The sequence below is a fragment of the Guyanagaster necrorhizus genome, assembly GCF_019112545.1.
Source record: "Guyanagaster necrorhizus MCA 3950 unplaced genomic scaffold BT62scaffold_59, whole genome shotgun sequence".
NCBI classification, from domain to species: domain Eukaryota; kingdom Fungi; phylum Basidiomycota; class Agaricomycetes; order Agaricales; family Physalacriaceae; genus Guyanagaster; species Guyanagaster necrorhizus.
In genome coordinates, this window is record NW_025064938.1 from 238 (window position 1) to 16,723 (window position 16,486).

The following is a 16,486-nucleotide window of genomic DNA, read 5'->3' on the forward strand; positions in this document are numbered from 1 at the left end:
TGAGGAATGGGGGAATAGGGAGGATGAAGAGGAAATCATGGCAATAATTGAGAGAGAAGAAAGAGAGAAGCAAAAAGAGATGGACATGCAGGAAAGAGAAGATCACATTCTCTGAGAGCACAGAGAAGAAGAGGAATCGTCAGAGAATGAAGCAGAGCCAGACATCAGGAGGCAAATAATGGATGAAAGAGAACTGATCACTATAGATGGGAACTGAGGGATGCTACTGGGAGAGCTCATTGTGTTGCCCACTCGGCATCAAAATTGACAAAGGGAGAAGCAGAGCAAAAAAAGATGTTGGAATACAATGTCAATGAAAGAATTAGTCACATATTCTGACCATTTCAAAGTATATTGACAAAAGATGTGATAGCAAATTGAACAAATTGTTATGGTGCTATTCTCACTCCAACAGATGAAAAGCAGTCTGCAAAGAAAATCAGTCATGTACCAAGAACTGCACATGCTCCATATGCAGATTCTAAAACAGCAGAATGGACATATTTCAAGAATTGGTAATGTACCGTGGACTGAATGGGAGCCCTACAAGAGTCTAAATGACAAGAATGGACATATTTTGAGAATTGGTAATGTACTGCAGATGGGATGCAAGCCCTACACAGATTTTAAAACACAAGAATTGCCATATTTTGAGAGTTGGTAATGTACCACAGACTGTACATGCTACCTATATAGATTTTAGAGGACAAGAATGGGGGACAAGAATGGGCACATTTCAAGATTTGGTAATGTACCATGAAACAAATGCACTCCCTATGCCCATGTCACATGCAAATGGGCATAGACTTCATGTACCACAAAACAGACATGCCCCCTACCAAAGTGCATAAACCATGCACAAGAGGGACCGCTGTGCGTTCGCGGTACCGGCCTGTGCTTGGTCCGTCCTCAGAGCGAGGCATCCATCATATTTTGCAGTCCCACCACTGCTGTTCTGTGTACCGCCGTTGCTTTAAACCCTAACTTAGGGTTACTTCTGAGGTTCTTCCGAGCAATTCATGTACTGCCTACCTATAAGCAACACGAGGAATAAATATCGCATAGCTCGTCGATTACCTTCTAATCTCATACCGTGCGACGAGTTCGCATGTGTAATTTTTTGTGGATTAAACCAGGAGTGAGCGTTGGCCAAAGGCGGAAGTGAATACGACCATCTCCATCACGAACCGGGGGAATAAAGCTCCATTGATACAATCTTCGAAGAGGCCTGAGGTTGTCCGTACACTGAAACACAGATGCATCTGGAAAAACGATAAACGCAGCACGGGCCAGAAGAGCACAAAACGATAGAAGCGCTCCGCATCCAACCGTTCGTATATTGTACCAGAGTATACACCGTGGGCTTGATATCGTGAACACCCACCCCGGCAAAGTCTCCACAGAAGAAAACTCGCACTGAAAGGCAGTACCGCTCATCGACATCCTTTCAAAGGATATCCTGAGAGCGAGCGCATCGAAGTCGTCCTGCTTCGTTTGCGGGAGGGCGGGAGACTGTATGAGACGGACAGAGCACAGAAGAAAAGACCCGACCCGAGCGTGCTCATCGAATCTGCCGGGAGAAGGTAAACAGCATGAGTGTAGCGTGCCCCCTCCCGCCCAGTTATACACTTGGCACAGCACTCGACCTTGCAACACAAGACTCTGGTCGCAGATGGATGGATTAACAGAATCTACCTTTCCAGAAGAGACGGCGTCGTTCTTTTCACGCTTTTAATAATCGAGAACGAATGACTGTAGAGCTAAAAGACTATGAGCGTGTCAACAAGAGATATCGTAACAAAGAGAGTAGGGCATGGGAGCGGAAGACAGAAGCGGATCCGTTACCTGGTCAACTACTCCTGTGCTAAATCACGATGGTCACTTTTCTTCCCGAACAGCCCGAACGAATTCGGGCCGCACTACGCCTAGGTCCTTGTATAATGATGCTTTCAACGATAGCTGTTTATCACAAGCCTAGTGGCAATGGAAGATAGGGGATGATAGTTTCTGTGCATGGTTCAGAACGGAGAAACACGCGTGTAAATGAGGCCGTCTCTAACCATGTTGGGTGCATCGCTTGTATATGACAGTAAATGACTCACATCACGAGAAGCAGAAGCCGCGTTGCGCGTCAAATTCGAGGCCCGTAGACAAGGATCGTTGTGAGACACGATGACATCAGGCTGACGTAATAAAGGCAACGAAAACACGCCATTTGATTTAATTTTACGATGCATAATGGGCATTTGCATTTGTAGTGGACGTCGTCATTTGAATGTAACATAACTACGAAGATTGGTATGGCGAAAGAGGCATGACTGAAATGGACAGGGAACATACGGATTGGATAATTCTACAAGACGACACAGTGGCTGCCACGCTTCTTTCCGGGACGGCTAAGGAGCGCCGCACGGGTTGCATACTGGAACACCTCGCGCACGCCTTCACCCGACTTGGCCGAGCATTCGAGATAGTGCCTAGCATTGATCTTCTGCGCGACGGCCATGCCCTAAAAGACCCTATCAGCACACCACGAGTAACACAAGACAAGACGGGACGCACCTCTTCCGGCGTCACAGGCCTCTGACTCGTCTTTCGCAGCTCCTCAATCACCCTCGGATCACGCCGCAAGTCCTTTTTGCACCCAACGAGGATAATCGGCAACCCGGCGCAGAAATGCATCACTTCTGAGATCCACTAGAGGGGGGGAGGGGGTGGTTTAGCAGCGTATACATACAGGCCAGTACACTCATGCTCACCTTTTCCTGGACGTTATCAAGCGAATCCGGACTGTCGACGGCAAAGCAGATGAGGATGACATGCGAGTCAGGGTAGCTCAGAGGTCGCAGCCGGTCGTAATCCTCCTGCCCCGCCGTATCCCACAGCGCAAGCTCGACATGCTTCCCGTCCACCTCGACATCCGCAACGTAGTTCTCAAACACAGTGGGCACATACACCTATCTCATCTATCAGCAACCCCACTAACACAACTCACCGCAGCTGAAACGCACCTCAGGGAATGTTCCCTTTGAAAAGACGATCAAGAGGCAGGTCTACGGCACGCAATCAGCATTGGCGCCTAACACCAGTCAGAGCACCGACAAACCTTGCCGCAAGCACCATCGCCTACAATGACCAGCTTTCTTCGGATTTCAGACATGGCGTGCAAGAGGGAAAAAGAAGGGTAGAAGGCGCTCCGTACAAGGTGGTGGTAGTGTATAGGAGCAGGCGACACACACTGGGCCCGACTCCAGTTTAAAGCGGAGTTTGAATTATGACACCGCTTTCGTATTACGTTAGGGTGTCTGTGCGTGGGATTTCAATTCCGGTCCGCCATTTCCGATTCCCTTTTCGACGCTTTTTTTAAAAAACACGGATACGCAATCCTAGGGAATTATATGAAAGGCTTCAGGTGGATAACCTCTTCTATTCGATCAAGGTCGTTTCTCTTCCCCCACGTCATTGTTCATTAGAACGATGTTCTGATTTTTATCTTCCCTTCCTTCGAGAAAATGCCAACGTGCTGCTCAGAAAAAGCTTCTCTTCCTCTTTTCGTACCGATCCTTTCGGGCCAGGACATTCGACCTTATCGAGAACACCAGTCTCCTCTCAAATTTATCAAATGTTGAAACATTCCACTCGCCACCATGGTCGTATAGCTGGAACCAGAACTTCCCAGAATCCATAGTTCGCTTGCTTCCACTCTCCAAGTATCACCACTCACAACTCGGGGAGGGTCATCTGCTCTTGCGAGACGGACATGTATACCGCTCGCTCCTTCTCAGCCGCGGCACTCGGACTGACGATCCACTGGTATTTTCAAGGCTCTGAAAATTACCCCGCCCTCTTTCCCATGAAGCGGCGTCTTACCACTTCCAAATCAACTCAGCATCAGACTGTAACCGTTCACAGCGAAACCGTAGACGATTTCCAGACCGGACGACGGTTTGTCCAGCAGTGCATGCTGCGTTCTTGTAGGCACCTACGGGCTCTGACCTGAGGGGAAAATACGGATAAGAGGGAACCCAGCTTGCCCACCCACGCGTCCCATAGGCGCGCAGGAACACGAATCCCTTTTTATTCTCACTTCTCCCTATTTCGATGGCGATCTCCCCTGCCCAGAGGGAAGAAATTACTCGCGCCCCTTTTCTTCGACCTTCTCATTATGATCATTATCCTCTCTCAGTTCACCGCCTTCGATCACCATCAGCCTGTGGCGATATCAGGTCTCTTCATCGAAACATTCCTTCACAAACTACGCAGATTCGAACAATAGATCCCCTCTCTTATGGCCGCGTGGTACTACCAAAAACCCCGCCTTACACATAAAACGGCGCTCAGTCATTTTCGATCCCGATTCCGTATCTGGCTCGAAATACTGCATCCGACACCTGACGAGACGAAAGCCAGCCCATATGTCTCTTTCTCATTTCTACTCGGTATGCCACACCTGCGAGATCACGTTGTCCAGAAAATACAACTCATGAATTCTTGAAAAGCCAGGAGCATGCTCTCCATGTGACATTCTCTTCGACGTCTTTCCCAACGCACAATTGTAGTAAAATATGGATTTCTATTTTTTGACGTTCGACCTTGCATGAATATTCTCGCTCGCTCTCCCCATTTTCCCTGGGATGCTCACTCATTTTCTTAGTGATACATTTCCTAAATATCCTATCACATTCTACGTATTGGGGTAGTATAAAGGGAATCGCTACCGCAACTATCATGAACATCGTTTCTATCCCGCTTACATATCAACCGCGAGTTCCAATACTAATCGTCCTCTCCTTTTCCATTATGGATCCGAATGGTTGACAACCTCCATTGCACCGTCCTTTCCTGGCCCAACCCATCAGTTTCTGCGATCAACCTGCAGGAAAGAGAGACATATTACACTGCAACTATGCTCCTTCCCAGCCCTTCACCACAGTGAACTCATTCTGTCCGCACCTGCACTTCCAAAACCCAACGACACGTTTCACGGCAGATTACCTGCTCCGAACGGCGTGGTGAGTACCTCTCTATCCATACATTCCTCCAACGCGCTGACGGATACAGCGCTCTGACACGAACTCGCTGTATTGCCCCAACGTTTCATCATACTTGGATTATTATCAACTCAGACCTTCCACTTCAACAGCTATTGAAATCCTTAGTATAGCGGGCACTTGAGCATAAGTATGCTGTTCATTAATGTACCAAATTACAGTCCTATTTAAATCATAGTTGTTGAAGTATGCGAAGTACGGATACCTTAAGCAGGTGGATAGTGGGGACTCGGGGATAAGCAGGGAACCCTCACAAACACGGGAGGGGCTCGATTACAAAGTGTCTAATTTTATATACTGCTAAAATTAGAAAATCTACAATGGAAAGGAGGGAGATGATTAGTATCAGTCGGAAATGCGGCACATTTAGTATGTCAACAAAACTGCATTCTCCATAGCATGGCTAAGTATCATAGAAACATGAGTATCTAAGGAATCATTACCACAGGAGCAAACAGTGTTATATTCAAGAGTACGAGCGATTTCTTGAACGCAATTAGCATAGTAACGGGACATCAATCGATCATTCCGTCAAACCATCTTTCAGGCTTGTGTTCCAACGGCAGCGTCGCATGATTCAGTTAGGCTATATTAACCATTCTTTTTGCGGTGCAGTTTCGAGAGCACCCGAAAAGCGGAAATGTCGATTGCATAGAGCATCGCAGCGCGTTGCTAGCAGTGAGTCAGACCACAGATCGGAACCTCTCCTCGTATCGTAACGGAGACACCCGGTTATCCGGAAGTGTACGTTGAGTTCCCCATTATATGTCACAGTAACCTTTACCAGCATCATTATTCTACAGAGCGCCAGCCTCAGCATGATGGGGTGTCCTTACTCCACTCAAAAGCACTTATACCGACGCTATATTTGCCAATTTCCTCAGAAATACGACTTTCTCAGCCCCCCACGCGGCGCACGTCGAGTCAACGACTTTCTTTATCTAGTATTCATTAAACCAGCGATGTCAACGAGGATCCACGTCGGTCGCATCTATCTTATTGTTCGCCACTCGGTTTACTGACTCTTTTCAGAACCAAACAACACCATCCATCCGACGAACTGATGAATACTTGCTCCCTGCAAAATGAGCTTGTCCAGGAATTTCATCGCGATTGCAGTTTATCAATTATCACAAACGATTCAGACATCTCGTGTTCCAGTCAGGTCCTACCAGCCATGCCAATTTATAGCGCAGTTTCGAAATGAACCACGCCACTTCACAAGCCCGAGCCTTGAGCCCAAGTCGTACAAGGCTCAGGCTTAAGCCTGGCCTTATAGATTGATATAGCTTCACAAGTCTAACATTGTACTATATACTGAATCATGCTGATCTGATAAAACGCTATCGTTGCCCAAGTGCTTTTGGCGAAAATATACTGCTCTCTCTCAACGACTAATTGCATGGAATTGAGTTTGAATGTGGAGGCATCTTGGGAGGCATTGTAAAATCGATCACAGGATAATACTGAGTCACACTACCCCATAGGAATCGATAGTAAAAGAGGGTATCCACTGCTTCTGATATCCACGAAGGAACACAACTCCTTTTTATTCGTTTTTCGACGGCAATTTCTCCTAGAAATCACTCACATCCCTTTTCTCCGCCTCTCATTATCAGAATTATCCTATCCTCTCTCAGTTCTCCGCCTTCGATTACTCGTGACATCAGGTCCCTTCATTACAACATTCCTTCATGTAGAAACGACACAAATATGGTCCCCGACTTGATTCCCCTAACTATACCGTCCGAAATAAGTACGCGGGGAGAAAAAATAGTAGCCATGATGAAAACCACAGCGTACGAGATCATCAAGAAAACTAAAATTCAAACAGAAACATACCAGGATAAGCTTGACGGAGAGACACCAACAAAAATGTGATACTAGCTCTAGTTGCCGGGGGGTAGAGGTAAGAGGCAGAAGTAATGACAGAACAGGTCTGGACCTCTGTTAGATGGCTAGATTTCAACCGATCGGCCAGCTTCTTCCTATGGACGTGGCCACACGAACTGGATAGACATTTACGGCTGCGAAGATAGAGTTCAGTGTCAGAAATGCAACATCAAAGAAAGCACGAAGTATGGCACCTTGCACAGCATCTATGGAAACAGAAGATCGTATCCGACCTCGTAATCATGAAAAGAATCATCATCTTGTGCGGTGTCCAGCCTCCAGAGACCCACGGAAATGTGATCAAACGGGCCACAGAAAGGTTCCGCCGGATACTGTTTCCAGAGTTGGCGCATCTCACCGAGAAGATTAGGAACGACCGGGTCATAAATGAAAGACCAACTACACAGCAAGCGAAATTGAACAGCGGCGGTCACAAGCAGTAAATCGTTGGATGCGGCTGGATTATATACTATCAGAAAAGAAATACTTCTAGAAGAAGGTAATACAAGTCTCTCGTTATAAATACATGAAAGGGAACGCTTCCTCAGGAAAGCTCCCTCCCAGAAGACTGGACAAGGGAAAATGGGGCTTTGTGGGTATTGTCAATTAGATGATGGCCTGGTACTAATTGTGATCAAGAAGAACTCTATGCGGTGGAGTGCCACACAGGCCCTGCTCCACAATGCGCGAAAATCAGTGTGTAAAAGCATTACTTCGTATGGTCAGTTCACCGTGCGGCGCCTTTACTTAACCGTTGCCTTATGACACATCTATGAATTCTTATCAAGCTGACGAGGTTATAAGCCCCCGATCCATTGACGGGCTAAGTACAATGTCATTGGCGTGCCACTCCGCTAGTCGGAGTTGGGGTGAATGACGCCATACCAATCATTCCACAAAAAGAAAAAAAAAGAAACCTACAAACTCCTAAGGTCTATATAATTAAGGCCGTCACAGTCGTACACGGCCGTATATTCATTATGGCGAGCTCATCCTGTAATACTTTGTAGTATGACGCAAAGTAATGGAATAATGTACTAACTTGTTTTGCAAGTATAGAGTGGATCTAAATGAAGAAATCGGTCATTTTTTGGTGCTTTACAAGGCTCCAAAGCTTGAATCATGACATCATAATGCCTTACAATGAAAATTTATAGTCAGAAGAGTGTCGGACATGTAGGAAATTGAGAGAACACGAGTACACACTATTTTAATTCACTTTAGAATGTGTACACACAGCTCAAAATCCCTCGTCAAACCACTTCAGCACCGCTAAATAATACGGCCGTGTTGTACGGTATTGCTAGAAGGCGTCACAGTTTCGGCATGTATACGGTACATGGAACCCGTACAACCGCGCAATACGGTTACAGCGCGCACCCCACTTGGGATGATCGATTATCACCAACGATTCAGAAACTCTCATGTTTAGTCAAGTTATATCAGCCATGCCACTTATAACACAGTTTCTAAAGGAAGCGCAGTGCGGAAATGTTAGTATACGCCCTTCTTCATCTCAACACACATAGTAATGTCGCTTCAGTCCGATTAGAACCCGAGGCCTCTTTTTGCTACAAACTACAGTGCACTGTAAGATGCTAATATGTTCGTTGTTTTTTTTTTTTCTTTTTTGCGGTCATAATGGTCAACGTGGTATAAAACTCTGAACAGTTGGGTATAAAACAAATGCTTCCGACTATCTTCCCACGACCAGTTAATCATTCACGTTAGACACGCTTGCAGATCTGCGCTCATGTGAGAGTCTACCACAGTACAGAAAGGAAGCCACGGAATTACTCACGGCAAGATTATCGTCCCCCCATTTTCCCGTTTAATGAGAAGCATTTGTGTGCCCTTGTCCCAGTCAGTGGAAACTCCCTCCTTCCAAAAATAAACCGGTACTCACATCTGCCATATGACTGGTAGATACTACGACGCCTCTGACGAGTTGTCCCGTCGAGTCGAAAAACGAGACACGCGAGCCAATCTATCGAAGTGAGCATCGCTACGATGTAAGTAATTCAGATGATACCCACAGGAAAGGCATTCATAGCGGAAATAGTCAGTGGGATACATACTCCTTAGCCCTGACGACTTAAATACCTCTAAATCATTAGAGTTTAATAAAGCCAGGTGGCTGTGCCGGAGATTTAGATTTCGACACCACAAAGCACTGCACTACGACGGATCGACCGTAGCGCATGGTTCATTTACATTGACGTACGGCACATCACCGGATGCAAACTTGCAGCATCACGCGAATGATACGGGACTAGGGGTAAAGATGCCAAAGCTTGAAACTCACCCCCGAAGTAGAGTTGTCACCAACGTTGTATTGTACGTGTCCTTCGTTCCTTGTTCGAGATCCGGTGCGCTGTAGCGTACCTCTGAAAGAAGTTTCAACCGTGAAGCAAGGCCGTAATCCTCTAGGATGATACATGAATAATGCGAGACAGACAGGGCAGGTTTCTCCGATGAAAGGCGTATGTACCTCCAGAGGAAGGCGTAGCGGTACAAGTAGAGACTTAATCTCTGGTATAGATTTGGGAACTGAAAAGGTTCATTTTATTCCATAGCAAAAGCGATTTGATCTGACCGGCATTAACGCAGAGAAATCGGACACCACCACCACAGTGAAGTCCGACCATACTGTTTATTGATGCATGCGTCTCGCACGCGCGCTCTGAGGACGTGATGGGACCATGAAGACTCCGTATCGGTGATAGGAACAGCATTTTAAGCGATGCTGGCATGTAAAACGAGCTCAGGATAGATCACAGTTGAGACGAGATGAAACGCCTTCTACTCAGAAGAGGATTAAGAATAACGAACAGATAGGTTGTCGTACACAAGGAAGAAAACATTGAGGCATGTGGACGCAGCAAAAGGCATTGATGCAAGGGCAAGAGGGACTTGACCTAGACAAGGACATGTAAGGAGCCGAGAAGAGAGTTATGCAGAATCGTTCGCCCGATCTGCCCGAAGGTGGTAGTCCTTTCTGCTTTCAGTGTAGAGACAAAGGATATGGTAATTTCGAGGTTTGAAGCGTGCATGGAAAAGGGCGTCCTGAGGTAACAGATGTGATAACGAGAGCAGCGATATCGCCGGAGATAATGGTGCGAGTGAGATGGGTCTCCAAGTCTTGACTACGCGCGAAGCGGGGGTACGACTCCCCGTCCGCCGTTCCTTCCCTCCTTGCCGTATGGCTCATCTGCATTATTACTCAACGTCACAAGTTTCCCCGGTACCGATACTAAATGATTTGGAGCCTGAAGACGACAGGTTCCGAGAGACTAAGCTTGAAACCATCAAGCACTACGCAGATACCGTTCAATGCCGATGCTGTTCGCCGTGATGGTGTCGAGGATGGCTGCAGAATAGACGATAATATAGATCACTATTACAGCACCCGAGGCTGAGCAGTAACATGAGTTCTCATCATTTTGATGAGTACGTCTTTGCCTGAGACAGCGGGTGCAAACAGAGCCCGTGGGAGATATGTCTTTGACCGTATCTTCAACCGCAGATTCTGGCACACTGGCATGGTTGCAAGTGCCATAATCAATGAACTGATTCACCTGAGTCGTTGCGGATAAAAAAAAGGATAACAATCAAGATGGCGCGCGAGCAGTTGAGGTCGTACAAGATCCGGCCTCCTTGTTTCTGTTTGGAAAGAATCTGTTAGAAAGAAATGGGGTCGAGTTCTCTGCTGAGGACCAAGTCCGATGATTTCAAATTAAAAATCTTGGCCGATCCCATCATTTCCTTCTTGACTACCAAACCTTTCCTTTTTCGTTGTTTGACGCTCGCGAAAGACCATCGTTATTCCAAAGCTCCCCACAGCTCATTATTTGGTACTCGTAACCCAGGTCGCCAAGCTGACCGTGGACAACGGCAGATCTTTGTCAGGTCCGGATTTGGTACCCCCGCTAAATACTTCGAGGACAGTCGTAGTAACCAATGCCATGTGCTGCAATACAACATTTTAGGGAAAAAATAACTCTCTGTGTAAGTTATATGGGAATCTAACTCTCCGATCGACATTTGTCACCGCAGAGGTGGAGCAAATTCCCTACTTGGATGCGAGAGGTGAAACGCCGTATTATTTCCTTCAGTAGCTCTCTGTTCTGTCGTCGTGTTCTCTGTTCTCTATTGCTTCCATGTTTAACAAACAATGGGGAGTCCGTTTATGCATGATCCTTCCCTATTTTAAAATCCATTCTTATGGTCATCGATGCTGTAGTCGGCGGATATTGGTATACTTTCTTATCTCTACGCCATCGGGGTGTTTACCCTCAGATGGAGACATGATTTTATCCACTGCATCGCCTCATGTAAGTATACAAGTACGAAAAATTTTTCAGTATTGGAATAGGTGCCTTCTTTGGTCTTATTTCCGCACCATGTCGGGAATACGGCTAACCTTGGAATAGTCCTGCCGCCCTATGTAAATGAGAGGGAAGCGACAGCACTACCACAGAAGTGTCGTACTTACGGTAAGGTTATGCTACTTCCACTGTCACACTTGACGCGGACTACTTGCATACCCTGTAGCATATCAGTTGAAAGGCACATTTATGAAGAGGACACACACGTTCGCCATGCGAATTGTAGATTCGACGACACCTCCCACTAGTCTTCCGGTCGAGTCGTAGAAGGAAACGCGCGAACCAGGCTAGAAAAATGAGCATGGGTGTAAACTATCATGAAGCAGACGTACTGAAAGCGAGTCCATGGTAGGTGAAGGATGGGATGATGATGATAACTTGGCCTGGCATCTTTTTGAGTCAAGGTTCTACTCTTCGGAGGATATATAAGGAAGTAATTGGATGATGGACAGAAGATAAGTACATACATAATCCCGCGAGAATCCATCGCTGTCAATAATACTTCCATGTCTGGGTCTGAAGACAAATGAAGCAGCCATTTTGCAATGATATGATGCTTCGAAAAAGGCTATTGACTAGATTCAGTTCAACAAATGCTTAATGTGCAGACTTCGAGCGGGCAAGTGTGAGGACGTATACACGCCACAGGTAATTCCGACTTGGAATCAAAGAACATCGGAGGGAAATGCCGGCGATATTAATAGACCATTTAAATGGGAACATTCATTCTGAATGCTGGCATGTAAACTCGAGAACCTAAATACAAGTTCCAGAAGCTATTTTTGAAACAAGTCGGGGGATTAAGGACGCGCATTGCTTCATACATTTCGTGAACGTGAACTGTCTCCGCTTTCTCCAGACTTGAACGAAGTAAAGATGTCTCACTTCACTACCATGGAACTTAGATTATGGGTGAAGAGAACGACTCTCTATGTGTTAGACACGCGTATCGGCCCCTGACTGTGCGTCACCAAGTCTGCATTCATATCTCTTGAGGTATATGAAACATTTCGAGCTAAAATTCCAACAAAATTCCAATCAAGGTTAGCAGAAAAGAGTGGGTTATTAAGACTGGCTGAGTACACATTGGATAGTATTCTTTAATAGGATGACAATTTCAAGTCGTAATTCGTTCAGTTGAAATTGTCAATTTGTAAAATATAATCTTCACTCACGTTAGTCACGTCCGACGCTTCTCTCCTCCCCCCATTCCCGCTGTCGCTCCATTGCATGTCATTGCAACACTTCCTGTGAACGAGATTCATGGTAAACGTAGCGGATGACGTAGCGGATATCGTAATCGTTATGCATTCACCGTAAAGCCGATTCGTGAGCCGGCTTCTGTTATTTCTCCGATGTTTTCGTCCTGGATTTGGACTCTGTTGGAATACGTGAGTGCCAACGTGTTACTTTTGTACTTCTCAATGGATGCTATAACTGACTATGTTATCAGGTGGCTTTGAGGGAAATATGTTCCTGCTACGACCTCGGTCTCTCATGCAATTCTATAACGTCAAAGAAGATGGAGCTCCTTTTGAATTCATCCCTTGTTGTAACGTACTGGCAAGTCTCTTTCTTTGAACTTTGAATAATTCATACTTATTCTTCATGCTAGACATAAATAGGTCTGTATTTGCTGGATTGTCGGCTTCTTTGGTCGTTTATGGGTCATCCTGTCCATCCATATGAATGAGATTTTTCGTCTCTCACATAGAACGTCCACTGGCACACGACCATTTTGAACCCTCTTGCATATTTATACCTTACATGGCAGGATATGACTGATATTGAAGGCTTTCAAGTTCAAGGTATGCTGTTTCCTCAGAAGATCTTACAAGTCATATACTCTGATTTTTTTGGTAGAAGGGGCTTCTCTTCTCCACCTGACATGCAAAACATCGAGACTGCAAAGTCCTTCGCAGGTTGACTTTTCTCACTGTTTCATCAATTTCCTGTATGCATTCAGGGTAGCAAGCGTTTAATTCTTAGATACATCTCGTCTTGCACAACATGGCCTAGTTGATTAAAAAACCAGGTGCATTTTACGGTTATTGAAGGCATATAACTTTCTTGTCTGTGAGTAGATCGTGGCTTCAGAGCCGTATAATATGTATGGTACGGTGAGTAGCTCTAGCTCAAAGTCAAACAGATAGAAACATGGATCTCATACCAAAGCATTATTGAGTCCTAATTTATAAGAACAAGGAAGATAAATTTGCTTACCAGGGAAAGAGAAAAGAGAAAAGTACACTTCGACGCCTGTTCGTATCGTGAATCACTCTGTTCGGGTTTCAAGATCCACCTCGTGAGAACTGAATATCATCAACGTGGTTGATCGGGACTCGTGTTGGTAGGTCTAGTAGTCAATATCCGCGGGGTGCCTGCACACAATAGTACTGTCAGGAAACATCCGATCAGCAAGGCTTTGTATTAACATGTATGAGTCGTACGTCTTCCTAACCCTCCTGATCTCCTCCAGTCCAGTGTCTTGTGCTATATTTATCCCTGCATTCAATCGGCCTGACGCGTTTCACTCAATACGCCATCACGATACTCCCTGCTATGGCGAATAGGAAGACAATATGAGAAAGCGCATCCAGAGGAAGATTGGATGAATGTAATAAAACGGATGATGGTTCCTTGGTGTGGCGCGAAGCCCACGGAAGTTTGACGTGAAGTGAATTATAGAGATAAAAGGTTCGGCCTGCAAACGACATCTAAATTTACTCTCCGATAAGGGATGAAACTAAAGTTAACCTCATGACGTTCCTGCCACCCAGCTCCATCCTCCCTTACTGATTCTCATCCTAGATTATAGCTCGTTAAATTCAATGTCCTATATATCGGCGTAAATTCGCAGTCATCTCTGTCATGGGCAGAAAGACAGGATCTTGGTATTCGCCAGCCTTTCACAGTGCGGACTTGACCGTTCACGTGGAAATTCAGAGGTGGCAAGAGTGCTAAATTCCTGACTCGCTGAAAGATATATAAATACACAGCTAGGTCGTCACCCAATCCTGCCAGCTTGGTGGTGCATTTGTGGAGTCAGGAAAGAACGCTAAGGAGGAGGGCAAGGCTTCAACCACGATTGGTGGCCAGTTGCGGTCAGGGTATCAAAGAGTAGGGGTGAATCAAAGATGAATTCCCCACGGACTCGCATCCCGGATTTGTGGACGATTCCGGGTACTTCCACGGTGATTAAGGCTCCTATTTTGGCGTTTCTTCCTTCCTTAACTTTGATTTATTCTGCACGTTTGCTTTGCCCATATATTCTCCTCTTAAATTTCTCTGAAATCCCACTATTCTGATGCTGATACGTCCGAAATTGATGCGCCATGAAGCTAAGGATGTCTCTGGTGATTCTCAGCACTGTGGGCTTCCTATACCATTTACTGATTTATCTTCTCGTCACTGTTAGAAGGACCGTATACATTTCTTTAGACCCAATGTCCGGTCCAGCAATGACCCATTGCAGCGACCTGGTGTTGTGGCCAGACCCCCAGTTCTTGAAGCGGCTCATTTTTTCGTGGAGCCTCATGAGAGCGAACCATGCTGTGGGAAAATTTTTAGAAAACAGAAACAACCATGTTAGCAAAATCGAGAGGTGCATAGATACTGTTGCGAATGTGAAATGATTGCCCACCGTTCAAATCCGTATAAGAATTAGTCCATGATGCCTTTTTTTCAATGACCAACTTGTTTAAAGGACCAGGATTTGGAGGGGGTTTGATGAGAAATTCATGAGATACCTTTTTGCTGAGGAGATATTGACACTCTTGAATGTAGGATGCAGGAGAGCCACGAATTGTGAGCCTAATGTTCCGACAGCTCGAAAATACTGAACAGATCTGCATTAAAATATCTGAGTATCAATAGGTACTAGGTCAATAAATGCCAGGCAAACGTACCAAAAAGTACCATTCGACGCCTTTTAGTATTTTCAGTCTCTCTGCTCTTGTTTCAAGATGAATAAAGGTACTCACCTCACCACTGTATGCCTCGCATACCATTTACTGATTTATCTCCTAATAATTAATTGAAGGACCTTGTCAGCCAGGAGTATTCTCGCCCAAGGTGGCTAATTCTTCGAGCACGAAGAGTAGAAGGATTCTCAAGGTGGTGGCTGGATCGGTGCTGCAGAGCCTTTATACACTTTTTCACTGTCTATTTGCTAATACTTCGATGCTCCAGGCCTCAAACCAGGACAAGTAGTTCTCAGAGCATCTTAATCATTTTGGGGGGGTCATCGATTCATCGCCAGAGATTTGACGGTCCTGGTCAACGTTCATGGGTGTCCTTCACTTGATGCATTCACCATGATAGCTGTTTCAACTCGAAAGACATTATGTAGTTAATTGGGTCAGCTATCCCCTTTGTTGTAGTTGTTTACATGCTAGTCTATCCTCAAGGCAAGAAAAATATATTTGACCTGACAGAAAGAAATTGACCAGTGTGTATGTATTTCGCCCATGCGACCTTTGAACTGATGTCCCGCCAGGTATAGTTGTTTATGGAATACAAGACGGGTACATTCTGGTTATACAGCGGTTATATCGATACCCGGCATTTAGGTTGTAATCACGTGAGGATGGGGGATCGGCTACAATCTTTCTATTAAACGCCACCCCTGTTACTCAAGCTGTAGGGAACATTTAAACTGGACAGTAAAGATATATGTCGAAGCCGTTGATGCATCAATCATATAATGCCGACAAGGGGCGGATACATCTTACCCCTTTGGTTATAAGTCTGAGAGCAGTAAGCTTCGATATATCAAAGCGGAGAACTGTCCCATACCTTTCGGTTGTATGGGGGGGAGGAGGATAAAGAGACACTATAGTCTACAGGCATCGTCAGTATCAATGAATGTCCGCCCAGAAGGAGGAAAGACTGACAGTGCTATCCTTCCTAACTGTATCTGCATTGTCTTTATTATCTGTATGTTCACTGGCCTGACTACCTCTAACTCCGGTGTCCAAGGTTAAAGGCGTTACTACATCCGGCTCAGGATCGGGCTGAATTGCATCCGCTTGGTGAAGCCTGCATGGCGTGTAACAGTAGTCGCACATACACCCTAAGACGAATAATCCCAGGAAAGCAGATGATGAGGGTCAGAAAATCACCTCGTAGGCTGTAAAATAAATAAAGACGTAC

General features: G+C 45.6%; 5 protein-coding genes across 5 annotated transcripts; 1 reads left to right on the forward strand and 4 right to left on the reverse strand.

The window, feature by feature from the left end:
- Positions 1-1,086: 1,086 nt before the first annotated feature.
- On the reverse strand, positions 1,087-2,237 carry BT62DRAFT_1013303 (uncharacterized protein; the record flags this gene model as incomplete). The annotated part of the gene is made up of 2 exons (XM_043178038.1): positions 1,087-1,728; positions 2,103-2,237. 2 exons carry the CDS (start codon positions 2,235-2,237, stop codon positions 1,087-1,089), a joined length of 777 nt encoding a protein of 258 aa, XP_043033364.1.
- A 116-nt stretch (positions 2,238-2,353) lies between these two features.
- On the reverse strand, positions 2,354-3,160 carry BT62DRAFT_912110 (small GTPase-binding protein; the record flags this gene model as incomplete). The annotated part of the gene is made up of 5 exons (XM_043183851.1): positions 2,354-2,509; positions 2,563-2,697; positions 2,760-2,957; positions 3,012-3,053; positions 3,107-3,160. The coding sequence occupies 5 exons, from the start codon at positions 3,158-3,160 to the stop codon at positions 2,354-2,356; spliced, it is 585 nt and encodes a 194-aa protein (XP_043033365.1).
- A 600-nt stretch (positions 3,161-3,760) lies between these two features.
- On the forward strand, positions 3,761-5,101 carry BT62DRAFT_1081264 (uncharacterized protein; the record flags this gene model as incomplete). Its single annotated transcript, XM_043179653.1, has 5 exons — positions 3,761-3,945; positions 4,123-4,226; positions 4,264-4,439; positions 4,701-5,012; positions 5,062-5,101. Coding segments are annotated over 5 exons (816 nt in total), but the record flags the coding sequence as incomplete, so codon positions are not given.
- Positions 5,102-8,658: 3,557 nt separating this feature from the next.
- BT62DRAFT_1013306 (uncharacterized protein) lies at positions 8,659-9,697 on the reverse strand (the record flags this gene model as incomplete). Its single annotated transcript, XM_043178039.1, has 6 exons — positions 8,659-8,689; positions 8,746-8,798; positions 8,851-8,931; positions 9,250-9,331; positions 9,383-9,494; positions 9,541-9,697. The coding sequence occupies 6 exons, from the start codon at positions 9,695-9,697 to the stop codon at positions 8,659-8,661; spliced, it is 516 nt and encodes a 171-aa protein (XP_043033367.1).
- A 1,665-nt stretch (positions 9,698-11,362) lies between these two features.
- BT62DRAFT_1013307 (uncharacterized protein) lies at positions 11,363-11,679 on the reverse strand (the record flags this gene model as incomplete). Its single annotated transcript, XM_043178040.1, has 4 exons — positions 11,363-11,387; positions 11,440-11,492; positions 11,539-11,619; positions 11,665-11,679. The coding sequence occupies 4 exons, from the start codon at positions 11,677-11,679 to the stop codon at positions 11,363-11,365; spliced, it is 174 nt and encodes a 57-aa protein (XP_043033368.1).
- Between the last annotated feature and the right edge of the window lie 4,807 nt (positions 11,680-16,486).